At 46.8% G+C, this 27,044-nt stretch overlaps 1 protein-coding gene across 7 annotated transcripts in view; it reads left to right on the top strand.

Annotated features, from left to right (window-relative positions):
- The window catches only part of LOC147626969 (mitogen-activated protein kinase kinase kinase 3-like), a 101,192-nt gene that overhangs the window by 58,054 nt on the left and 16,094 nt on the right, over positions 1-27,044 (top strand). For all 7 annotated transcript variants that reach the window (XM_086815532.1, XM_086815539.1, XM_086815533.1 and 4 more), the window contains one exon: positions 8,280-8,339. In XM_086815532.1, coding sequence (XP_086671658.1) covers positions 8,280-8,339 — 60 coding nt within the window. The remainder of the gene's footprint in view (positions 1-8,279; positions 8,340-27,044) is intronic.

The raw sequence follows: 27,044 nt of genomic DNA, 5'->3' as shown, positions 1-27,044 counted from the left end.
TAGTGTGATTAGCACTTAATCACTGGTATTAGCAAGCAATCAGCAAAAATTGAGTTGAATCAAAATCAAAACTGAAAAATAAGAGTACTATTTCACAGTGGGAAACATCCTCTTGCATCAAAATTCACTGCAACTTCTTGCATTACTCAATTGAAGAGAATTTGTTTCATTATCATCCTTGTACTAGGACTAGACACTGGCCGTGAATCATTATCACGTGCAAAGACCTTCCCGATCTTCACACTACAGATTTGTATGAGATTAGACACTGTTGACAAAGCAAAATAAAAGCTTGTTAGTAAGACCTTCTTAGTATGGAGTGTGTTAAAGTTGTTTCAAGATTTAATGGTGATGGTTTTTCACATGGCAAAAGCAAGACGATGTACTTGCTTATGCGTAAGAGGCTTTGGCACCTTATTGAGGATGAAGAAGTGGAGGTTGAGCCACTTCAAAACAACAAAGCATTGCTCAAAATCTTGATGATGATGTGATTAGTCACATTGCTGGCATCAAGGATGCCAAGTTGGCATGGCAGGAACTCAACTTGGCATCAAGGATGCCAAGTTGGCATGGCAGGAACTCAACAAGATTTTCGGCACCGACTCAAAGAGCTCAAAGATCAACCTTCTCATGCAGTTTTACAAGCTCGACAAGAAGGATACCGAGACTATGGCACAACACATTAGTAAATTAAAAGGTATCAAACAACAACTTAGTGCATTAAAGAAAGTCATTGAGAAAGATGAATCTATTGCTATATTGCTAAAAAGTGTTGACAAAGAATCTTACGAATCAATTGTTGCTACACTTAAAAATGTGCCCAACACTAAACTCCAAGATTTAGAATCATCTCTACTTAAATAAGAATCCAAATTCAAAGATAAAGAATCATTCAAATCACATTCAAGTGAGGAAGCACTGCATACAAAGGGTGGGAGATTTCAAAGGACAAATCAATCAACATCTCAACTTTCAAGATGCTATCACTGTGGAAACTTGGTCATACCAAGAATGAATGTCGTAATAAAGATGCTTGTTTGTGACTATTGTGGAAAAATTGGTCACCTAGAAGAAGATTGCTATCAAAAAAAGAAGCAAGCAAACTACATCGAGGCCAAAGCTGTCCCAGCTGAAGACGTGCTCTTCTAGAGAAAGAACCATTGTACTTTTCACCCCTGTTATCTCTACAAAAAGTGTGATGTAATTAGCCTCTGAGGCCATATGATGCACTCAAGCTGAAATTCATAGCCAAAGTAGCTATAATGTCAAAGTAGCATAAAGACCAAAGTAGCCTAGCACAAGGAGAGAGAGAGAGAGAGTGAAAGCCTAAAAATTGTACCCAATCTAGCATCAAGGGGGGTTGTTGAAATGAGTGATGCTAGAGTGCCAAGTCACCTAGCCAAGTTATCCCACATGAGCTATCAAAGCTTTGTTGTACTTTCCTCATATAAAAGGAGGACATTTGAAGCATTGGAATACAAGCAGCACATCTCAAGTCTTTTTATGAGTGCAAGTTTCCATCTTGTAACCTAACTGAACTTGAGTCTAAACTTAATTAGCACACACTCATCACCATGAGTATTGTTCATTTTTATCTACCTTTAGATTAGTGTTGTCATTAGATTAGTATTAGGATCTAATTAGATAGTTGATTGTCATTAGGGAGCTTGATCCATGAATTTCAACAGGGACCTCATGGAAGGCGACCTTCGAGCTGCCTTCAATGAGATTATATCCACATGAGCCATGCCAAAGGGGCTTTCAGAGGGTTTGATACACTTGATTCCTAAGGAGGTTGGTGATCGATTGGAGATCCAGCAGTGGAGACCTATCAACCTTCTTGGAACCGCCTACAAGATCTTGGCCAGGGCCATGAGTCGGAGACTTTAACCTTTCCTCCTTGAGTTGATTCATGACACTCTGTCAGGTTTTGTTCAAGATCGGAGTATTCTGGACAACATCTTCACCTTCTAGGAGGCGATTGCTTTGGCAAGGATGCGGTAGCAGGACCTCATAGTGCTACTCGTTGACTTCGAGAAAGCTTACGATAGGGTGGATTAGAGCTTTCCGGAGAGCACTATGAGGTGGATGGGATTCCCTGTGGAGTGGATCCATGGGGTTTCAAGACTCTACTCAGCCTGTCACAGCCAAGCTCTCATTCAGGGAGCCCGTGGCAACAGATTCCTCCTATCCCACACAGTCCGGCAAGGTTGTCTTCTGGCACCTTACCTTTTCCTGTTCGTTGTCGAGCCCATGAGCAGTTTCCTCTCAACCTAGGAGACGGGGCTTCAGGGATTGCGTCTCCCCCTCCGTACATAGGAGTCAGAGTTTGCAGATGACACAACCGCTATCCTTTCTGGAGTTGTTGGGAATCTCCAGGGATTCGCTGAGGCGTCGAGATCTTCTGTCGCGCATCAGGAGCACAAATCAACTGGCACAAGTCGTGCGGTTTTTGGGTGGGCTGTGCATCTGCCTTGACTTGGCGTTAGTTGAGGCTTTCCAGTGGATCTCGAGGGGCACTCCAGCTTGCTATCTCGGATGCGAGGTGGGCATTGACATCTCTCCAGAGCAGCAGCTCGTCCCTCTTCTTCCGAGCATTCAGAAAAAGCTTTTGTATTGGAGTTCTGCAAGGCTCTCCCTAGCTGGTAGAGTGGTGGTGGGGAAACACGTCCTTCTTGCCACCATGTGGTACATCAATTCTTGTTGGGCCTTCTCTCAAGCATATATTGGCTAGGTTCAGCATTTGATCCGAAACTTCTTATGGACTGGTTGTGACAGGAGGCCTACTAGGGCCAAGGTGGCATGGAGAGTGATCATTCAGCCACGACGTAGAAAGGGGCTAGGCATCATTGACCGTGCTATTCAGAACCGTGCCCTGCTGGGCAAGCTGATTGTTAGAGGACTCCTTCCCGGTGGCGAGCCTTGGAAGGACTTCCTCTTGGCCTGGATTTCAACCCACACCCCGAGCCTAGAGGCCCTTGACTGCACAGTACCAGATGGATCTTCATAGAGATGCGGGCCTGCGGATTCAGCCCAGCTTTTGAGGACAGATTTGCAGCCAGTTTACTTCGAGCTTGGGATCACCTCAGGCCGGTCCTTAGTTAGGCACACTGGTAGCCTCAAAGGAGCGTCTCCGGTAGCCATTGGTCTGGAACCCCTGGCCCATTTACCCATTGGCCATATTTTGGGGACCAGACCTCATGTATCATGGGGTGCGGTGAGCATGGGACCTGCCAGGTCCCATAGAGATTGGCTTGCACATAGGCAGTTACCCCTGGAGCTTCAGGAGAGAGGCCTGACAGGGATCTAGGGTAGAGACAGGCTCAGCATCGACATTGACTCTTCTATCCCTCAGGAGTGGCTAACCCCTATCCCAGACTTGACTCCCTCACTGTGGCTAGGTTTGTTTACCAGGCATGATATTCTTTTGGCAGTCCACGGAGCGTACAAAGACAGTGGTTTGCTCACTTTTTTTGATTGGTTCACATGGCAGATTAGAGAGATCCGAGCCCCCCTTGGAGGATTTCCTACACCTTACAGAGGGTGCAGGTGATTGGATTTCAGGCGCGGAAGTGGCACATAGACCCCCGACCTGTCAAGGTGGCCAGAGAGAGATTCTAGCGGCTATGGATATGGGAGAGATGATCTTGCATGTGCCTCCAATGGGACCTGGGAGAGTGGGCTTGGCATGACCCTGTTGATTGGGAGGAGACATTGGATGGCCCTCTTTTTTGCATATGAAGCGCAGCGAGGACGCAGATTTAGATGCCAGAGATTGATGGCACCCCTTCAGCAGTGGTACATTGGCAGTCCCAAGGCCTCTCTTAGCGTTTCCTCTCAGATTTTTGGAGGAGTCTCTGGGACAGTTTTCGGCCTTGAAAGATCACTCTCTTTCTCTGGCTGATGGCACACAGGAATTTGGCGGTTGGCATGTGGTTGGCCATTGGAGGTCGACCAGCAACTTCCACGAGGTGCGGCCACCCTCAGGAGTCTCAAGTCATTGCCTTTGGGACTGCCCGAAGGCTCAACAAATTTGGCAGCAGATTCTCCGCATCTTCACGATGGGTAGGGCCTCGACCCGGATCATTTCTTGGATCGCTTGGGCCATAGAGGCTGAGATGGTCAGGGCTTATGAGGAGGATGGTGGGGGGCTTGCCCTTAAGGTCTCTCACCTCTGTATTTCGGCAGTACTAGTCACATCCCCATCTACGGACCACTGGAGACTGGGCTCATGTTAGAGATGGGAGATATGTAGTAGCATTGTAGCCTGGCACATGGCGAGCTAGATGTAGCGAAGCCATAGAGGGTACCCACACTCAGCCTGCGGAGTCCATCAGGAGCATTTGGCTCGACATCATCCACACCCTCCGCGGTCAATGGGGAAAGTTGTAGGGAGGCTCTGATCGTATGCGGAAGCGGTGGGAAGCTTTCTTGAGGCTTTGGAGGCCTAGTCCTTTTCTTACCAATAGAGGAGGTGATCTCACTTGGCATTACCGACCACCTATGCGGTTATCACAACACCCCCCCCCCCTCTCTCCTTGTATGAGATAACCTTCTCCTCATAGAGCGGCCAATCGAAAGGGAAGTGCATCTTTCTCCACCCCTTGATTATTTGATCTCCACCTTGTACATGAGGCGAGGTTGTATCTAGCCCTCCGTGGTTGTATTTGGCCCATCATGGTTGTTTTCCATTAACTAATAGAAAGATCTTTTTCTCGAAAAAAAGAGAGCAGCACCTCCAGGCTGGAGGACACCGCCTCTCGTCCTGATCTCTATGGCCTGAGCCTCCCAGCTCCATCCGAGCCAGGGGCTAGAGATGTGTGAGCATGTCGGTAATGCACACATCATGAAGATGGTGCGAGAGCTCTATTGCCTGTCGCTGGATGGTGGCAGCCACCGACTCCGAATCCCACTCCGTCTCCCCGGGGCTGCACTCAATGGAAAGGAGAAGATCATTGCGCCACTCTTTGTGTTGGCATGGATGGTTTGGAATGATGAAACACCACATAGATCCGAATGGGAGCCACTATCTCCTCAAAAATATCAATTCTTTCCACTGGAAGAGATTGGAAGAAATCGCAATCCACTGGCAGCCCTAGAATCCTAGGGGGGGAGGGGGGGGGCATTTAGGGACTGTGGTGGGAGAGCCCTCACTGGGGAGCGTAGTCACATGAAAACGCATTTCTGGATTGAGAAACTCCGAAACCCCGAAACACAAGAAACGTTTCAAAACGTTTCAGAAACTCTTGATTTTTTTGGTTTGTCAAAAAAAAGATTGTTTCTCAAAGTTAAAAGTTTCTATTTTTTGGAACTTTAGCAATGCAAAATTATGTAGAAAAAAATCCGAAACCTTGGTGTTTCTTAGCCGAAGGCCGAAACGTTTTGCCCCGAAACCTCAAAAACCCCGAAACGTTTCTGGTGACTATGCCAGTGGGGAGGCGGCAATGGTCATCTGTATCGGCTCCAAGAATCGATGAATCAAATGGTGGATGGAGCTTGTCGGCTGCCTTCGCTCTGGATCGGGCGCTGCTGGAGGAGGCGGGAATGCTTAGGAGAGGTGGAGGGAGGAGGGAGTGCAGGCTCAAAAGAAGAGGACGTGGCAGGGGGGACTATCGTGGGAAGAGTTAGGGGCGAGGATGGAGGATGAGGAGGGGGGGTGGAGAAGGCGGAGGGGGGTGGGGAGGCGGGGAAGAGGGAGATGGAAGCGGCTATGAGTGATGCACCAAAGAGGGAGGTGCGGGAAGGGGCGAGCTGGTCGGAACCTGGTGCTTGGCTGCCTGAGGGCATGCCTCTCTCCCTACCCTTTGATGATGATCTGAGCTAGGACCGGCGGGGACCACCGGAGGCGGTCTTGTGGACTGGCGCCGAGGGCAAGCTCTGGTGAGGTGTGCCATCTTCCTGCAAATGAAGCATTGGCCAGGAAGGCCCGAGTACTCCACTCTTTGTAGGATGGGGTCTCCCTGGAGGCAAGGAAGGGATATGACATGAGGCACTCTCTCTCCGAAGGGTTGGAATCCCAACCGTTTGTGCGAGGGACAAAGTGGCAAGGGGGGGGGGGGGGATCCCATCACTCCCCCAATGGCTCCACCAATCACCGGAAGAAGAGGAAGGTATTCCTTCCTGAGGCTTGGGAAGCATACTATCACAAGAAAGCTTGAAACGCTAGCCAGTGGGTCGGATACGAGGTCGAAGCCGTGCTGTGACCTCGCAAAGAAGGCTTGGGCCGTACGCAATGTGGTGGGGCTCAGCTGCACGACTCTACCTGACGCCGCTGGCAAGTCAAACTCAACCTGGTAGTAGCCACGCCCCAATCGATGAATGTTTGTGATCTTTGCAAGCGCTCCAAGGAGACTAGCCTGTAGAAGATCTCTCAGTTGTCCGCAGCAGGGTGGCTATCAACAATCTTGCACACCAGAGTGGAGGCCTCTAGAGATGCAATTGTTTTAACAAGGAGCTGGAGGTCGGCTTCTGAGAAGGATAGGCAAGGGACAGCGGCCTCGATCAGGGATGACGGAGCAGCTACCATGGAGTCCTCTTGAGGGATGAAGACCAGAAGAAGCTGAAGCTTGCTGAACAATGAAGGTGCCCAAGAATTGACTAAACTACTTGAAAAAAGCGGAGGGGAAGAGGCGAAGCCAAACGAGGCGGGGGAGGGGGACGGAAGAGGCCAAAGGGGAGGGAGGTGAGGGAGGGGGCAACACGCGCTTAAGAGGGAGCAGGCAGGAGGAGAGGGGGGACAGCGGGCTGGAATGGGGGAGGAGGGGGTGGTGGCCAGCAAAGGCAGTAAGGGCGAAAAAGGGGGGTGGGGGAAATGGGGGCGAGTAGGGCGCCCCTCGGGGGCCGCCCGGGGGGGGGGGGGGCGGGGGGGGTGTGGCATGGCAAACTGGGAGGTACAGTCGAGGGGGGGCGCTCACAGCTCCAGCTTAGATTTTGGCTCATGGCCTCAACTAGCCTCCACAAACCCTAATGTATACCGCTAGTTACCATGCTACGGATGGGTTCATACATACACAGTCTCCTCTATCAACACCTAAGACTTTGACAAATGCCCGTACATCTGGCTACAAGGTTAATAAGCACGCCCTAGACATCAATACATCATTCAAGAGGGTTACATTGGTGTGCGGGACAAGCATGACTTGACGTGTTCCGGAGTGCACATGGCCTTGACATTCCTGGGGTGGTACATTAGTTGACATGTCCCAGGCAAGGGCTCACAAGGGACCAGGTGTCCAGCCACAGGGCTTGCACTTTTCCTGTACAGTCATGTCCACGGCATCCAAGATGTACGTGACATCCCCCTTCCCATCTTATTGTATATACCTCGTTGGAGGGTGTATATACCTCATTGGAGGGTTGTAATCTGCCTCTGGGGAACATGTTTGTTTCCTCTACTAACGAGTCTTGTTTTTTTTTTGGGGGGGGGGGGGGGGGTGGGGGGGGGGGGGGGGGGGGGACTTCATGGTTCCAGAAATTGGATATCCATCATGGTTTGCCAAGCCCTAGACCAATCTGAAGTCGAGGCTATCTGTGGTGCTGCTGTTGGTAGACTGAGCCTAATTTGTTGGAAAACAATCATACAGATCCCATGCTATGCATTGCTAACAAACATACATGAGAACGAGATCTACAAGTGTTGGGTAGCCAGTCTTGCACAAAGTATGTATAGGCTCACACTTGTAACCTTAAACAGTGGCTGTGTACTGATGGAGATTGTCAAGTCATTAAGGTTAGGTGTTCAAGGCCATGGATAGGATGAACTTGGATCATTGGCAAGTGGGAGGCTTTACAAAGCGATGGCATCCTTAATAACACGTCATATTACCATTATTTGAAACACTCGTTACAGAAACTTAGTGGAGATGCTCTTCATGTGATCTTCACCTTGGGAGCTTTCATGTTTGTGTATTGTGTGTGTGTGCGTGTACTCGTGTATCCAACTATTGCCAATTAAATGATAATAGGAGGAAGCAGACTGCTTTATGCACCATCACTATCTGGACATGCATCATCATTTGCAGTAGATCATGAAGCCACAAGAGCTACTGTGGATCTGTTGGCATGATAGTATGCTGCATGGACACATACATCCACACAATCGTGCGCTGAGTGTGCATAAGGGGGGTGTGGACAAACTTGCGTATAACTATGACCTTATTTTCTATTGAGATTTTTCATGTAAACTTCTTTGCACATTAAATTTTCTCTTACTTTTTGGAGTTACTATTGTTAATTTCTGGAAACAGATGAATAAGTGTAAAGATCTGTTGTGTATGCAGATAAAGGAGCAAGGCATTCCTTTCTCTTTGAAGGGAAGCCCGTATTGGATGGCTCCAGAGGTATATGCTTGTATTCTAACTTTCCCCACCGGTTCTTCTGTATGTGTTTTTTGTACAGGATCTTAAGGCACTTCAAATTGGAAAAATATGATAGTTTGGTGCTCTCATCATGTAACTCTGATAAGCATAAGGAGCAAGTCATAAATGGTTTGCTAATCTAGTGCATTGAAATAAATATTTTAGCAAAATATGTAATATGTTCTTTTTTATCAAAAAATGAGGCTTCTATTAAGATGACAAAATACACCAAAAAACCAGGTTCAAACCTTGTGAGACAGGGTTCTTAACGCACAAACAACCTAGTACACACTACTGGTGAAGCTAACGCCATGATAAACCAGTAGGGGAGTGGTGGTAAAAAACAACCTATGGTCCCACTCTTTCATAAAAGCTCAACAAGTATCCTCATCCAAGTGGCCCAAATCTGCCAACAAGCTGTAATGCTTGAAATGATCTTCCAAGAAGAATCTATTGGTGTGTGGTATGGTCTAAATTGGGAGGCTGGAAACTTGTCCAATGAACATCTTTGAACTTCCACTGTATGTATCCATAATGCATGGTCATAAAATATTTGTGGACAAGGGTTGTGCCTTCCTATCCGTTCACAGGAGGAGCTGCTTGACTCAGAGTTTGCCGATGACACAGCAGCATACCTGTCAGGAGATGAGAGGAATCTCCAAAGATTTGCTGATGTGATAGAGATCTTCTGCTGTCCATCTGGCACACAGATCAATTGGCATAAGTCATGTGGACTTTGGGTTGACTCCTCGCCCGCCCCAACTTGGAGGCTAGTTGAGACTTTTCAATGGACCCTGAGCAGCAGTCCTGTTCGTTATCACTCCTGTTCGTTATCTTGGATGCCAGGTTGGTATTGACATTTCCCTAGACATGCAGCTAGCCCCTCTTCTTCTGAGCATTCGGAGGAAGTTGTTATACTGGAGTTAAGCTAGGCTTTCCCTAGCTAGGCCAGTCATGGTGGCAAACCAGGTACTTCTAGCCACCATGTAGTACATCACTTCCTGTTGGGCCTTCTCCTTGGCATGCATTGGTGAGGTTCACAGCAATTGATCTGCAACTTCATCTGGGCCGGTAGTGATGGGAGGCCCGCACGGGCTAAGGCAGCCTGGAGAGTGATCAAGGAGGCCTAGGCATCATCGATCCTTGTATCCGGAGCCGAGCGTTGTTGAGCAAGCTGATTGTTCGTGGACTTCTTTCGGGTGGTTAACCTTGGAAAGCTTTTCTCTTAGCCTGAATCTCAGCCCGCACCTCCGTTTTGGGTAGCCCTTGGCCCCAGAGACTGATATGGATCTTCATAGAGGTGTGGGCCTGTGGTTTTAGAACCGCATTCGAGGACAGATTTGCAGCCAGCCTCCTTCGAGCTTGGGACCACCTCAGATCGGCCCTCCAGCAGTCCTCCCTAGATTCAATAGAGGAGCGCCTCCAGCAGCCCTTGATATGGAACCCTATGGTGCGGCTACCCAGTGGTCACATGCTGGGTGCCTGTGCACACGTTTCTTTGAGAGCTATGAGGCATTGTCCCAATGCAGTCTCTCTTAGAGAGCTTCCCTGAAAGGCCCAAGCGAGGAGCCTTGCTGGGATACGAGGGAGGGACAGACTCAAGCCTCGACATTGACTCTTCCACCCCCCCCCTGCCCCCCCGGAGTGGGTTACCCCGATCCTGGACCCCTCTCCCCCGTAGTGGCTGGAAGTGTTCGCTAGTCATGACACACCTTTGGCAGTGCGTGGTGCTGATGAGAGTTCAGCCCTCCTTACTTATTCTATCGGCCTCATGGCAGTCTGGTCAGAGCAGAGTTTCAAGGACCTCAGTGGGATGCGCTTTGTAGAGAGTGAGGGTGATTGGTTTTCACACAAGCATGGTTGGCACATCGACCCTCCACCAGCCAAGGTGGCCAGAGAGGGCCTTTGGCATTTATGATTATGGGAGAGCCGTTTGCTCATGTGCCTTTAGTGGGACCCAGGAGAGTAGACTTTTGGCAGGATCCCTTTGCCAGGGAGGAGCTCCCGGCACCCCCTTCTTTGAGTACATAGCACGGTTGGGCCACAGGATTCAAATGCCCGAGATTAAGGGCACCCCAACAGCTGCGGACACTGATGATCCTAGGATCTCTCCCCATAGTTTCTTTCGGACTTCTAGAAGAGGCTGTGGGACAATTTTTCGCTGCTGAAGATAACTCTCTTTTTGTGGCCGTCAGCCCACAGGAGCCTCGCGGTTGGCACTTGGTTGGCCATAGGAGGTAGATCAACAGTCTGTCTGCTGAGGTGTGTCCATTTATAGGAGTCCCAATGTCATTGCCTCTAGGATTTCCTAAAGGTTCAACAGGTTTGGCAGAGGTTTTTCCACATCTTCAGGATGGCTAGGGCTCCCCCCCGCAGAGTCACTTTGGGCACAGTTGCTTGGACCACAGAGGCCGAGGCAGCCATGGCATATGAGGATGGTGGGGGACATGCAGTGCAGGTTGTGTATCATCAGTTCTCGACATAGAGTGTACTTTCAGCTGGACTATTGCAAAAACATGTGCAACGAAGTACGCATCAATCTTCTCATACCATGCTCTGGTCTAGTTCTGGCTCCCTCTTTGTTCACTGGACTCCAGGCTCCTATGAGAGATGGGAGATTTACACCTGTATTGCTGCATGGCATATTTGGCAAGCTCGTTGTAGCAAGGCCATTGAGGGCACCTTCACCCCACCAATGGAGTCCATCCGGAGCATATGGCTCGATATCATTCACACCCTCTGTGGAGACTGGGGGAAGCTTCAGGGTGGCTCTTATCACATGCAGAGGTAGGCCTTCCTGCGGACTTGGCATCACGGCTCTTTTCTCACTGACACTGGTGGTGGTGAGCCCACCTGGGATTATAGACCACTGGTATAATTGTTTCCGGGAGAAAAATAAAAAAATTGTGGGCCAGACTGGCCTAACCATGGAATAGAACCCAAAGTAATAAAGCAAGTGTTCTTGCTTAGCATTCTGACTAAGAAACCCATGCATTGCAGCATCAATGGTGCGTCTTTGCATCCCCATATGCAATGGTTAACTGTCTTTGAAGATATTGAATAATGGGGACATGTAGGGTTTCCGGACCATCCTCTCCTAGTTAAACCAGTAGGCCTCCATGCTGAAAGAGGGAAACGTTCTTCTTTCTATAGAAATGCCATAACCATTTCCAAAAGAAGGTCTACATGTGGTCTGCAATGCCATCTCTCCCATCGTCCCCTCTTGGTGGGAGTCTATCTAGCTAAGCCTTGAGAGAGATCTATTTGCAGCTTTCCCCTTCCCTTTGGTGCTTGAACAAGGGGCATAACCTGTCCCAACATTGCCTACATGCCTGGAACAGCTTGCAGGTTTCCTTGCGGTGAATCCATCACCAGGGAAGAGACCTCCCAGAAGTGGTATTGTTGGAAATAAGTGCACACTAGGTGTACTATTTCTCTAGTCTAGTTTCAGTCTTTGTGTCTTGAGTCTAGTGCCATGTGGCACCTCTACATTTATCCCATAAGTGAGTCTACTCAATCTTGTACTTCTCACCTATAAATTGTAGGTGTCACATCAATGAATGTATCAATCTTGTGTCTTGTCTACACTCATCTCAAGGTAACTCTTTGTCTTTCATTTGTTCTTGTTCCATTTCTAGTTTTGTTCTTGCTTTCATATTTTCAACATGGTATCAGAGCAGGCTGCTTCTGCCCTGTATTGCCTGCCATAGCTTCAGGCCACCATCTCCCTAGCTGCACTCAGCCTGTAGGACCAGCCTATTCACATTCTACACAGGCTGCGCCGACCTGAACAGCCTATTCACATTCTATCCGCCCTGCGCCGACCTGAATCTTCTGTCCGCCAGTGCGCCGGCCTGATTTCAGTAGTTGCTGCTGCCCGCCGTACTGTTGCAGCTCTTCTTTGGCTGCCTTCTTCATCAACTCAAGGGTGCGTATCATCTCAAGGAAGCTGCAGATCGACTGTCCTCCTAAACAAGTTATTTTACTGCATTCAGTTCTGCCATTGCTTCCTCTTGAAGAGTCTACAAGGTACTGTGCATTGTCTCCATGAGTTTGCTGGTTAGTCCTTTTTCCTCATATCTGCAAACTGCTAGTTCCTCATGCTTCGATGGGCTGTCAAATGCTATGGCCTTGACAAGTGGTGAGAGAGCCGGCTTCTAAAAACAGTTTGGATCTCTTCTTTCATTCATTTCTGCAATCTTGTAAGGGAATAGACACTGCCCTTGCATTTTAGCAAGAGGTAAGACCTTCCCACATGGCCTCTTCTACTCATTCTCTCATGTCTATCGACAAATTCAATGGGTCCAACTTTCATACTTGGCAAATCAAAATCAAGTGCCATCTTATGAAAGAAAGTCTTTGGGACGTTGTTCATCCTGCTGCTCCCGAAGAATCCGACATTGAGCAAGTTATCACTTATGCTCCCACTGCCAAGAATGACAAAGCCTATGCTATCATCTTGCTCGGTCTTGGAGATGATTACATTCATCACATGTCCGACATACAGTCTGCTTCTCGAGCATGGATCACTTTGGATACCCTCTTTGGACCCCGCTCTAAAAATTTTAAGATTGCACTTATGATCTCATTCTTTGATCTATATATGCAGGAGGGAGCTACTATAGCCTCTCATGTCAATTATTTTCGCAGTCTTATGGTTCAGCTTGCATCAGTGAAGTCCCCCATCTCCGAAGATATTGCTATTGCTGTGCTTCTCAAAAGCTTACCTGATACCTATGCTACTCTTGTCACTACCTTCAAGTATCACAATAATCCTACTCTTGAAGGTATCATCAATGCTCTCCAAGAAGAGGAAAGAACAAAACAACAAAAGGTAACTGACACTGCATTTTTAGCAAAGAATGGAGGTTCTAGGGTAAGAAAGCCTTGCAACCATTGTGGAAAAACTAATCATATGGAGAAGGACTGCTTCAAGGCTCATCCATGCACCATTTGTGGCCGTGATAATCACCGGGAGAAGGACTGCTACTCTAAAACCTCTACATCAGCCCCTGCATCTACCTCAGCCCATGTTGCTGCAGCATCTACATCAGCAGATCTTGCTGTTCATTCCTCACATGATGAGGAATGGGCTTTCTGATTACTTCACCTTTCTTGTCTACCACTTTGACCACCGATGATGTAGGTCAAGGGGTTCTAGTGTCTTACTCATTATGCTTTTTGACCTCTCTCTTGTCCCTACCCAAGAGGCAGAGATTGCCCTTGAGGAGGGTGTTGGAAAGATGTCTTCAAGGTCCATCTGTTTGTCTACAATCAGTCTTCTGTCTATCTAGTCTTGTCTGTCTGTCTATCTGTTGTCTGTCTATCTGTCTATCAATCTGACTGTGTCTTGTTTTAAGATCCATCTTGTCCCTATCCTTGTGGACCCATATGAGGATATCACTTGAGGAGGGGTGTCTCAGGATCTTTTGTCTCTCAGTCTATCAGTCTTTATGTCTGTCTTCTAGTCTTGTCCATCTTGTCTTCTAGCTTGTCTCTCAATCCTTGTCTAGTCTCTCTGTCTTGGTCTTATCTTTTGTCATGTTATAGTCTTGTCTTTTGTCTTCCTCCTATTGTCCACTTAAGGAGGGTGTTGGAAATAAGTGCACACTAGGTGTACTATTTCTCTAGTCTAGTTTCAGTCTTTGTGTCTTGAGTCTAGTGCCATGTGGCACCTCTACATTTATCCCATAAGTGAGTCTACTCAATCTTGTACTTCTCACCTATAAATTGTAGGTGTCACATCAATGAATGTATCAATCTTGTGTCTTGTCTACACTCATCTCAAGGTAACTCTTTGTCTTTCATTTGTTCTTGTTCCATTTCTAGTTTTGTTCTTGCTTTCATATTTTCAACATGGTATCAGAGCAGGCTGCTTCTGCCCTGTATTGCCTGCCATAGCTTCAGGCCACCATCTCCCTAGCTGCACTCTGCCTGTAGGTTCAGCCTATTCACATTCTGCACAGGCTGCGCCGACCTGAACAGCCTATTCACATTCTATCCGCCCTGCGCCGACCTGAATCTTCTGTCCGCCAGTGCGCCGGCCTGATTTCAGTAGTTGCTGCTGCCCGCCGTACTGTTGCAGCTCTTCTTTGGCTGCCTTCTTCATCAACTCAAGGGTGCGTATCATCTCAAGGAAGCTGCAGATCGACTGTCCTCCTAAACAAGTTATTTTACTGCATTCAGTTCTGCCATTGCTTCCTCTTGAAGAGTCTACAAGGTACTGTGCATTGTCTCCATGAGTTTGCTGGTTAGTCCTTTTTCCTCATATCTGCAAACTGCTAGTTCCTCATGCTTCGATGGGCTGTCAAATGCTATGGCCTTGACAAGTGGTGAGAGAGCCGGCTTCTAAAAACAGTTTGGATCTCTTCTTTCATTCATTTCTGCAATCTTGTAAGGGAATAGACACTGCCCTTGCATTTTAGCAATAGGTAAGACCTTCCCACATGGCCTCTTCTACTCATTCTCTCATGTCTATCGACAAATTCAATGGGTCCAACTTTCATACTTGGCAAATCAAAATCAAGTGCCATCTTATGAAAGAAAGTCTTTGGGACGTTGTTCATCCTGCTGCTCCCGAAGATTCCGACATTGAGCAAGTTATCACTTATGCTCCCACTGCCAAGAATGACAAAGCCTATGCTATCATCTTGCTCGGTCTTGGAGATGATTACATTCATCACATCTCCGACATACAGTCTGCTTCTCGAGCATGGATCACTTTGGATACCCTTTTTGGACCCCGCTCTAAAAATTTTAAGATTGCACTTATGATCTCATTCTTTGATCTATATATGCAGGAGGGAGCTACTATAGCCTCTCATGTCAATTATTTTCGCAGTCTTATGGTTCAGCTTGCATCAGTGAAGTCCCCCATCTCCGAAGATATTGCTATTGCTGTGCTTCTCAAAAGCTTACCTGATACCTATGCTACTCTTGTCACTACCTTCAAGTATCACAATAATCCTACTCTTGAAGGTATCATCAATGCTCTCCAAGAAGAGGAAAGAACAAAACAACAAAAGGTAACTGACACTGTATTTTTAGCAAAGAAAGGAGGTTCTAGGGTAAGAAAGCCTTGCAACCATTGTGGAAAAACTAATCATATGGAGAAGGACTGCTTCAAGGCTCATCCATGCACCATTTGTGGCCGTGATAATCACCGGGAGAAGGACTGCTACTCTAAAACCTCTACATCAGCCCCTGCATCTACCTCAGCCCATGTTGCTGCAGCATCTACATCAGCAGATCTTGCTGTTCATTCCTCACATGATGAGGAATGGGCTTTCTGATTACTTCACCTTTCTTGTCTACCACTTTGACCACCGATGATGTAGGTCAAGGGGTTCTAGTGTCTTACTCATTATGCTTTTTGACCTCTCTCTTGTCCCTACCCAAGAGGCAGAGATTGCCCTTGAGGAGGGTGTTGGAAAGATGTCTTCAAGGTCCATCTGTTTGTCTACAGTCAGTCTTCTGTCTATCTAGTCTTGTCTGTCTGTCTATCTGTTGTCTGTCTATCTGTCTATCAATCTGACTGTGTCTTGTTTTAAGATCCATCTTGTCCCTATCCTTGTGGACCCATATGAGGATATCACTTGAGGAGGGGTGTCTCAGGATCTTTTGTCTCTCAGTCTATCAGTCTTTATGTCTGTCTTCTAGTCTTGTCCATCTTGTCTTCTAGCTTGTCTCTCAATCCTTGTCTAGTCTCTCTGTCTTGGTCTTATCTTTTGTCATGTTATAGTCTTGTCTTTTGTCTTCCTCCTAGTGTCCACTTAAGGAGGGTGTTGGAAATAAGTGCACACTAGGTGTACTATTTCTCTAGTCTAGTTTCAGTCTTTGTGTCTTGAGTCTAGTGCCATGTGGCACCTCTACATTTATCCCATAAGTGAGTCTACTCAATCTTGTACTTCTCACCTATAAATTGTAGGTGTCACATCAATGAATGTATCAATCTTGTGTCTTGTCTACACTCATCTCAAGGTAACTCTTTGTCTTTCATTTGTTCTTGTTCCATTTCTAGTTTTGTTCTTGCTTTCATATTTTCAACAGGTACGACAGTCCCGGGTGTGAGCAAGTGGACCACAGCCAAGAATGTGTCCTGGGCAGCTTCAAATCGTTTGGAAATTGGCACAGCTTTAGAGCTCCAAACAAAGTGTATGGCACTGAGGCAGCCTTCATACTGTGGGGTAGCAGCACACAGGGCCCTTTAGAGGTTCATACAGTCCGTGGACAGCAGCAATACAGCCCTGGTGCACTGAAACAGCTTGTAAGAGGTGTGGAGCAGTTGGTACAGATGATATAGCAGATGGAGCAGCTTCAAGGTGGCCGTACAGCACTAGGCAACCAGATAACAGTCGGGTATCTTTAAAACAACAGCAGAGACCTTTGGAAGGACCAAGCAATGATGATGTCCCCTTGGTTCATTTCTCCAAGCGATGAGGAAAAAGAGGGTAATTTATCCAAAAGGACCAAACCTCCACATGCAGGAATGTAGTCATGCCACCCTTGAGCCTTTTTAACTCCCTTGCATGAGGAGATGCCAAAAACTGCTTCAACTGCTTCCCAAAAGGAAAAGATATTATCAAAGATGATGTGTCTCTGTACAAAAGCAGTCTGTGCCTCAGGTATTAAATGAGGCATGAGGAGTTGGAGTCTCAAACTATCTTCCTTTGCGAGGATTTGTATGGAGAGGAAACGGAAGTGCACCACTGACGGATACATGAGAGGTGCATGCACTGGCATTGAAGGCATCGCACTGTCACTCCCAAGGGCATCTATCAGAGAGAGGAGATTCCACCAAAGGCAGTGCCACTCCAATGGGCATCTACCAAAGATAGGAGATGCCACCGACTCCACCATGCCTCACAGGAATCATTTAAACGGCCCTCAGCTCATCCTTGAGGACATCCTTTATCCTATCCTTGGGGACATCATTTTCCATCTAGTCCTGTTCATGGAGTCTTATTCATTGGGTGTTGTAGTTGCGTGTTATTCGGTCTTTGTATCGTCCTACTTACTCTGTGACCAGTGATGGGTGTGCACGGTACAGTGAAGGGCATGGAACAGCTTCTTGGGAGTCATGCAAGCAATGTTTATAGTGTTATTATCATTGTGTTATGCTCATATTCTAATCTATCTTAGTCTATTCATGTGTAGATTGTGTCGTTAGTATTGAGGACTCCAGACATACTGTCCATAGTCACATGGAATGTGGAATGGGGGAACGAGGCCCAACTTCGGAACGGGGACGTTTGGACTCGGAACGGGAACGGGAACAACACGTCATCATGAGATAGAGTTTAGATAGGAATGAGACATTAATTATGTTGCGAACAAGTTACAAGATAGACAAATAGAGTAAAGAATGCAATAAATTTACAGCATACAAACTGGCAAAAACTTCACAGAGAACAATTTTCAAAAGTAGCAGCAGCTAGCCATGTTCGTAGATTTCTCATGAAGAAAACAAGGGTACAACAAAGGGCTTGGATAACTAAGGAAATGAATACAAACTTCAAAGATCTATTAAGGCACTCTAAAAAGGAGAATGTCAAATAGAGCTTAGAATATCATCCAAACTCTGATTCGTAGCTGCATCGTGAGTTGGTGAAGTTGGAAGCTCATAAGAATCTGAATCCGAATCTCCCTTCATGGATATATGAAGCTCTCATTGTCAAGATTACCCCTTGCAACTTGAGCCAAAAGGTGCAAGTTGGCTCCGACATACACCAAATCATTTGTTCTAGTTGTTAACAGGCGGTTCCTCTTCTTTGAGGCAACATGGCTAAAGACACTCCATAGTTGCTCAATAGGAGAGGAACTTGCATTCTGACTAAGAATGCAGATGGCAAGACGTTGAATATCTAGAGTTGCTACTCCATAATCCTCCCACCAAAGAGGCCCTCCCATGTGTGTCCTGTCTGCTTGCGCATCTGCAGAACCAAACTTTCCAACTTTGCTCCTATACAAGGAGAGCTGGCTTCTAATTGCTCTATGTACCATAGCATCTAGAACCAGTCTCGCAAGAATAAGATCCCAACCTTCAGAGACTTAATTATCCCTCTCTTGGCCATTGCCCTGGAACTCTGGATCTAACACAAATGCAGCCGCATGCATATTTGAATGGTATTGATCCCCCCTACCCTGACATAGTTTTCGGAGTTACTCTCGCTTGTGTTCATCTACTTCCAATTCCTTGATGCGCTCCACCATCTTGTCAGTGCCTTCGTACACCTTACCAATGCATGGCTTTCTGCTATCCACAATTCAGAGCATGTGGATGATAGGCTTGGTGATGTCGACAAGATGCTTCACTTCACCCCATGAGCTGTCATCCATGATATGGTTGTAGCATGCTCTTGCCTGTGCTGTGCGAGAGGTTGGCCAATTGTTCCACACCCTAACCCTCTGTAGTTTAGTCTGGACCGAAATTTTGTAGTTCAAAGTGGATTTTAATATGATTTTCTTCAAAATCCTTATGCAATACATCAAACAAGTACTGCCCATCAGGGTTATCATGATTCACAGTTACCGATTCTGAGTCTCTTGGGATCCATTTCCTCTCGAACCTTGTGACAGCTATGAACAAAAACATGCGAAAAGGGAAGGAGGGAAGTGTGACAGCCAACAGGAGGAGAAGAAACCCAATTGGAACCAACGGTAACAGGTAGAAGAGGCGACAATCAAAGTGACTTCACTCCGAACAGAAACTGACAGAATAGAAGAAGAAAGCAGCAACCCACCTCTGCAAGGCAAACAGAGCAAACATAGGCTTAGACTAGAAACACTGCTATGACTAAGAGCGGCACCGGAGACATAGCACAAAAATGGTAAAAACAAAATTCGAGAAGGGTAGAGGAGACAGAAGCTTAAAGGAGAGAAGGGGGCTAGAAACAGTGCAGAGCTACGTGGGTGACCTACACACACAGACACCAAACACTCTCTCTCTCTCTCACACACACACACACACACACACACCAGCAGCACGCGCATACAGACACACACTTTTTTCCTTTGTAAAACCATTGTTCAGTTACTTTACTATACAAAGAGAAACAGCCTCGCCAAAGAGAAACAGCCTCGCCAAAGAGGTGATAGTCCAAGTGGTAAAGTGTTTGCCTAGGACCGAAAGGTCTTGGGTTCAAACCCTGCTTGGACCCCTCGGCGGCACCCCTCATCCGCGCTCTCCATAAGCTTCCCTTTCGGCGTCGATCGTGTTCTGGCCGCCTTTCCCAGGAGGACTCCAGTGGAGCCCCTCCGCTCTCTGTGGTCGAGTGTGCTCGTCGCCCTCTTCAAGAGGGCCGCGTAGATGATCTTGTAGCTCACGACACCAGCGTGGCTGGGACGTTGAGCGAGTTGTAATGTTAACTATTAGTAGGATCTCTCTCCCAGGGGGGGGGGGGAAAAAAAAAAAGAGAAACAGCCTCATGAGAGTGTTTCTCCATAACTCACAAGAACTAAAAATACTGGGCAAAAAAATCTAGATGTATTTGTCTAGCTGTTGTGGAGCCGAAAGTAGTCATATGGTGCAATGATTAATGAAAGTGGTAATACTTTTCAATCGAGGGTGATTGGAAAGCCAACCGACTGCGCGCAATCCAAAGTTACCAGAGAGCCCAAAATCTTGTGCATTCCAAAAATGGAGCTATTTTTGCTAGCCTCCGCTCATATCTACCAAAGATCCAAAAGGTCTTGGAGATATGTGTACCAAGAAATCTAGGAGTCAAACACAAACTATGCATGAAATCTTGGGTATCAGTACAGCACCATAGCAATTGCTAGATGGTCTCATTAGAGCATGAACATGTCACAAGATGGTAGTGTGGTTACGCTAATTAAAGACTGAATTCTTCATGAAGCATGGTTAATTTACCATATACATGGTTGTGAATCAAGAAACACATCTTTGATAAAACATAGCCAGGCATCCACACGAAAACTCTTCACAAAACCATTGTGATAACACAGCATTAGGGACCAGAAGATGGGCTGCCCCCCCTTCCCCTTCCCCTTCCCCACCCCCCTCCCTTCCTCCTTGGAAGGTAATTCTATTGCCTTAAGGGAGTATTCGTATACAAGTACATTGAATGGATAGCCTGCCCCAGCCATGCACCACAGTTTCTTGCAAAAACTTTGAACGAAAACAAATCAATCAATCAGCTAGCTTGCAAGTAGCCTAGCTACCACAAGCAACAAGGTGCCCTGCACCGCCTCAAAGATTGCCTAGCAATCCTCAAGAGATGAAAGCCTAGCTTCCCAAGATCCAACTATCCAATATTTGATTACCACCTTAGGCAAGTGCCCAACACTTCCCAAGAGTCTCCCCACTTGATTCTTCACAGAACACACCAGCAGGCAGGTACATGACTTGTTCTTCTTCACCTCCAGGCTTTGATAATACCCTTGTCTTGTGATTTCATGCGAGAAAGGGGCACAAATCAGGGTCTGGCAGCAATAGAGAGCTCCCAAGCATAGCAAATGTGTAGAGAAATGGTTGGAATTGCTAGCTGTACAGCTCTAATGCTGCCACACAGCTTTGGGCTGCTTGAAAAGGGCTGAAAACAGGTCGTACAGCAGTAGCTATGCCAGGAGGAGGGCTGAAATCAGGTTGTACAGCTATTGAGGTGCCAGAAGGGGGTTGAAAACAGGCGCCTAGCTGAGAAGAGTGCCACAAGAGGGTTGAAGACAAGCGCCCAGCTCTAGGCATCAAGTAGACATGAGGAAAATGGAATGAGAGAGCTTCTCTTAGTTGGCAGGTGCTCTTTTATAGACTTGGATGGGGTAGATAGTTTTACATGCTAGTGGATGAGATTACATGCAAAAAGGTGAGGTTGGATGAGCTTGTATGGTTGCATGGGCTTGCATGAACTTGCATGGTTGCACGGGCTTGCACGTAGCATGCATGCAGGTAGGTAGGCTTGCATGTGCATGCTTGCATGAAGGTAGGTTTGCATGTTGCATGCATTCATGTAGATAACTTTGCATGTAGCATGCATGTATGTAGGTGGGCTTGTATGTGACATACATGCATGTAAGTAGCTTTGCATGTGGAGTAGGTAGGCATGCACATGCATGACAGCCCTAAAAGTAGAGAGTCGATAGCCCCTCCTCCTGTAATTCCAAAAGTTCTTCTGATGGCTCATATACTTCATAAAAGAGGGTGACCAGCTCCATGAAGGGCCCCACACTTCAACAAAGGCGTCGGGCCTCATTTTAATGAATGTGAATGCCCGGCCTCATTATTAATGAATGTGAACACTTTTGGTTATAACTCTTCATTGGCCTTCAAATACCTATTTCTTCTACACAAATCCCACACACTACAGATTAAAAAAAACAATTTGTGTGGCTCACTAGCCCATGGGTGCAATCCAAGTGTCCCCAAATCCATGGACCCCACATGCGATGAAATCCAAGCATTGTCTAGGCATAGAAAACAGTACACAAATTAAAATAAACCATGCACACAATGTATGCATCTTAATACATATTTTGGAAGAAACTTCATCTATTCACATGTACTTCCATGTGAAATCCTTACAGACTATGGCATTTGGCTCTCCATAGCCTCTTTCACATGCACCTTTGTCGCCAGGGTCTCCAAGATGCAATTGGCACTCTCTAGGGAAGCATGGCCAAGACATGCCATGGCTGCATGCGGTGTCGTACACCCATGTCCATGGGTGTAATAAGATTAGTGATATAATCCCGAAAAATTAGGAGGCAGTTACAAAACATCTTGGGCATTGAGCAGTAGTTATCTTTCTTTTTGCCAAAGTTGTACCACAACAGGGAGTACTCGGCAATACTTCTCCACAAGAATACTCGATGTCTTAGTGCCAGCTTGCTTTTCTATATTTTCTGCAAAGTTTGTTTCCACAATTTTTCCAACTTATTCATATGTCATATCATGTTTGCATGCTCAGAGAACCAAGGCCGTGGAATGATCACTCTATAGACTCTTGCTGCTGTGATGAGAGAGGAAATTTTACTAAAACAAGAGTCTCATGTCTTTGTAGTAACCAATTTTCCAGCCTACTATCTTGAGGGTCATGTAACACGTTCTCAAAGGGCTACATTTGGGATCTAATTTGCTGCCATGGATGTCTATAATGCATACCCAAAACCCATTGCCTTTGAGCTTGTGGGAAAGATAAAACACATCCCTCATAGGGCATGGCATCCTACATAGTACATAGTCCTTTAATAGAAAAGAAATAAGATGATCTAATTGTTGTAATCGCCAATGGAGTAGCAAAAGCTCTACTCCAGTGTATATTTTCATGCCTCAAAGAATCTTCCTATCTATGGAAAGGCCTTCCAAACCAATGCAGATATTGAAGCACTTCTTTCTAATCGTCAATCAATCTACTTGTGTATGGGCAGCCACGAATCTTGCCTTGCACATATCCAAATAGTATATCCCAATATTGTAACTACCATTTGCTAAATGAGCATGTGTGAAACTTTGTACACATTGTTGCTACCATGAGTGCCCAAGGTTGTTCCCGTGCAAGAAAATTATGTAGCAACATTGCTTTTCTCGCCAATACATGAAAATGAATATTAAGAACATTCAGTCCACCATGCATTTTGGGCGAAAAGACCCTCTCATATCTTAAAATTCTTAGTGCTTTTTTATGATGTTTTGTCTTCCACAGTACTTCCATTGCCTGTGACATAGAACCAGCAATTTTTTTTTTGTACCATATCAGAAGCAGCAAGAAGCCATGAGAATAGATTGACAATTCTAAGCCGCACATGAAGTGGCCAAGTAGGTAATCTAATTTTGCATGTACTTTTTGAATGACCCATTGAATGGCATCTCGGTGAGACGCATTCCATCCTAGTGGATATCCCAAGTGCCGAACAATGTTAGTGGGTGGAAGGATTTGTCCCGGCCATAAAATGTTATGCCAATCCACTTCCTTCAAGCACAACAATTTGGATTTCCTGAAATTTATGAAAAGCCTTGTAGCCTCACCAAAAAGTTCAAGAGCTTGCATAAGTACACTGAGGTCATGCACCATATTTTTACGGAAGAAGAATGGGTCATCAACATAAGCTTGAGCTACCAAAGCACGACCCTGTGGCAATTGCAATCCATGTAGTTATCCATTGTCAATGAGTTTATCCATATAAAGTGACAAAGTACGAGCCGCAATTGCTTTTAACAAAGCAGCCAAATTTTTGCCTTGCCGGACCGATTTTTCCAATCCCCAAGGAGAGGACAATCCTTTACCTAGTATGCACCGTGTCGTGATGTCTTGGTATAGCGAGTAAGTGACATTACGTGTTTTTTCTCCAAATCCAAGTTTTGTCATTACTGTAGCAATATAATCCCATTGAAATTTATCAAAGGCATTCACCACATCTATTTGCAATAATAAGACATCCTACTTTGTATGTTTGGCATATTCTATTCCCACATATGCATTACATATATTATCCGTGATTTGTCGTCTAGGGACAAAGCCATACTGAGCTAGATGTAGGTCCCTATTCAAGATCATTTTGATCGTAGCAATGAACGTTTTAGTGATTAATTTATAGATCACAGGCATCAAAGTAATAGACTGCCAATCAGAGATATTGGACACATTTGTTTTTTTGGCATGAGTTTGACTAACCCCTCTTGCCAAGAGGATGGCACAATACCCTGTAACCATGATTGATTGATCATAAGTAAGATTGATCATAAGTAAGAGAGTGGTCGTTCGAGTATTTCCTAGAACTGAAGAAAGAATTCCACAGTTAAACCATCCCAACCAGGGGATTTCCATCGACCCAACGATTGAACGGCAGTGCTAAGTTCTAATTCAAAGAAAGGATCTTCAAGATCTTGCGCTTCTTCCACATCCATGATTTCTTTCACATGAGAAAGCAGCTTAGCACGAGCAGCAGAAGTGTTGTTTGTCAATCGAGAAGGTGTTGCAAAAGAATGCTGAAAATGAGTAACACGTTCTTTCTCCAACTACATAAGATTTTGTGTCCATTCACGGTTTGGCATTTGAAATCTTGAAATGCATCGCTTTTGCCTTATTGTATGCAAACTTTTGAATAACTCAATTTGGGTAGAGACTGCTTAGCTCCCCGAACCTTGGCCTGCGTCCCTCTGCCTCTGTGCCTGTTTTGCCCCCATCCTTCCTCCACTCGCCCCTGCCTCTCCCCGCCCTTCTTCCTCTCGCTGTTGTCTCCTGTTTGCACTGATTCGCCTCCCCTCCTTCCTCCGCCTCATCCCTCTGCGCAGCCCTTGTTGTGCTGCCTCTCCCCGCCTCCCCTCCTTCCTCCACCTCATCCCTCTGCGCAGCCCTTGTTGTGCTGCCTCCCCCCCCCCCCCCCCCAACTCCGCCCGTGTGCCCAGCCATCTTCCCCTCCCCCTTGCTTCCCTTTCCTTTTTGCTTTTCCCTTTTCCACCCTCCCTTCCTTTCCTCCGCCTCCTTACCTGCCTCTTCCCCTTGGTTCGGATTGCTCCTCATCCGGGTTCAAGTCGGCCTTTTTCTTCGATTAGCATCATGGCTAATCATTCTCCCTCGGCCAAGCGAACCATTGTTTTTTCCGAAGCCAAGCTCACGGTCCCCTTCGTCGGAATCGAGAAAGACTCCAAAACGGCCCTCATTGCTAGAATCTTTGGATCTCACCCTTCCCGTCTCCAGGCTCGGGATTGGGTCCTGGCGGCGTGCTTTCCGACCTCACTCCACACTTTCGAGATGTCAGGTTGCTTGGAAGAGGTTTCTTCCAAGTGGATTTTGAGTATGAGGACGCAACCTCAGAGGTTTTGAAGGGCAGCCCTTTGCCATTGGGCCCGAGGAAGGTTTTTTTTCTTCCCTACTCCAGCTATTTTGACCCTGTTGAGGAAGACCGGAACCGTTTCCCAGTTATTCTCAGATTCCCAGGTCTTCCGCGCGCATATTGGCCTATGCTAGAGGCCATCCGTTTGGGCTGGTTCTTCAAGCGCCCCCCCTCCACACCTTGCCGACATCTTCTGCCCAGGTGGTCACTGCCTCGGCGGATGCTGTCCCTAGGGTCATGGTTCTTGCCCGTGACAGTGAGCTCTTTGAGGACTATGTTTTGCTTCCGGGCCCTAGTGGTCCTTTGAAGCAACGTATGGAGATCGCAGGTAAACTCGATCAGTGCTGGGTCTGTCACCAACAGGGTCACTTTGCTCGAGATTGCCCTCGGGCTCGGTGTCAAAGGAGGCCTCGCAAGCGTGCTTCTCAGGCACCACCTCCCTTGGATCCTTCCCGTCATACAGTCTGCCAGGTGTGACGAGTTGTCTCTCACGCCCGCCCCCTGGTGCAATTGATGGGAAGACCTCGGATCTTGTACCTCAAATAGATGATGTTTCTAGGCAAAGGGATGTATCAGCTCATGCATCTTTGCAGGGAGACGATATATCAGATCAGGATGATTTTGTTGAGTTCTCTCTACTTGGAGGGGGCGATATGTAGGATGTTCAGCGCAGTGGGGATCATGTATTGCAGGATTTTCAGCATGATGTCATTGCCCTTGATGCCCCGCAGGGCGCACAAGGTACTGTGCAGGGCCTCGGACAAGGGCATCTCAGTGGACTTTGCCCCGTGGATTATCCTGTCCTCGAGCATTATGAGAGGCGTCCTCAGGCTGCCCATCGTCTTCTTAGATCGGGGGTCAAACCCTCTTCTCTTCCATGAGAATTGTCTCATGGAATGTTCAGGGCCTTGGAGGGCTTCCCACCCATGGTAGGAAGTGCCTTCTAAAGGACCAGCTTCACCCTGCTATTACAGGAGGGTCTATGGATATACTTTTGTTGCAGAAACACAAATTGGATAGATCTCAGTGTGGCAAAACTGGTAAGATGCTTTTTGGCCACACCTTCTGGCCTTGGTTGTTGGGACTAGAGGAGGTGTTTGCATATTTCAGTGGTAGCATCTGTTATGCCTCATGTTATTGGGCACGGTGTTATCATCCCTGCTAGAGCGCAGTGGATCTTGATCATGCATGAGGGTCAGAAATTGGGAATCTTGAATATCTATGCACCTAACGTGAGAGGTGAAAGGGTGGCCTTTTGGGACACCATTACAAATGTCATTCCCCAGGTTGATCATTGGATAGTGGGAGGAGACTTCAATATGGTTGAGCAACCTTCTGACAAGAAGGGTGGACGCGAAGGGGGTTTACACCCTTTGGAGCGAACCTCATGGAAGAGGTCATGCTTTCTTTTTTTGGCAGGGATTGTTGGGCTGAGGATGACTTCCAGAGGAGGCCAAACTCTTTATCTTTCTCTTGGCATAACCGCAGGAGCGAGAATGAGAGCATCTTTGCACGTCTGGACAGATTTTATGTGGATGATTGGTCCCTGGACAGAGGAGGCACCATTGCTATTATGCCTGGCACCACCAAATCTGATCATTGCCCCCTCGTTTTGTGTCTTAGGGAGCCTGGGGCTTGCTCGGCCTCTCCCCGTGTCCGTATCCCTGACTCTCTTTATCTAGATGCTGACATCTTCCTTGAGATCAAAGAGATATGGAGATCTTGTGACAGTCCTGATCCTCGTCATAATATTGTGCTGGCTATTGAGAGGACCAGCCATCATTATCATAGCGCTGCCTTGTCCAAGAGAAAGGAGGCTCTGGACAAGGAGAGAGCTATTAGGCGTAGGATTGCTGCTCTTCAGAGGGAACATGAAAAGCATCCACATGCGTCTTG

Source organism: Cibotium barometz, chromosome 21 (genome assembly GCF_041138505.1).
Source record: "Cibotium barometz isolate CiBa-2024 chromosome 21, ASM4113850v1, whole genome shotgun sequence".
Lineage (NCBI taxonomy): Eukaryota > Viridiplantae > Streptophyta > Polypodiopsida > Cyatheales > Cibotiaceae > Cibotium > Cibotium barometz.
The sequence above is the reverse complement of the archived record's forward strand: the minus strand, read 5'-3'. Positions and strand labels throughout refer to the sequence as shown.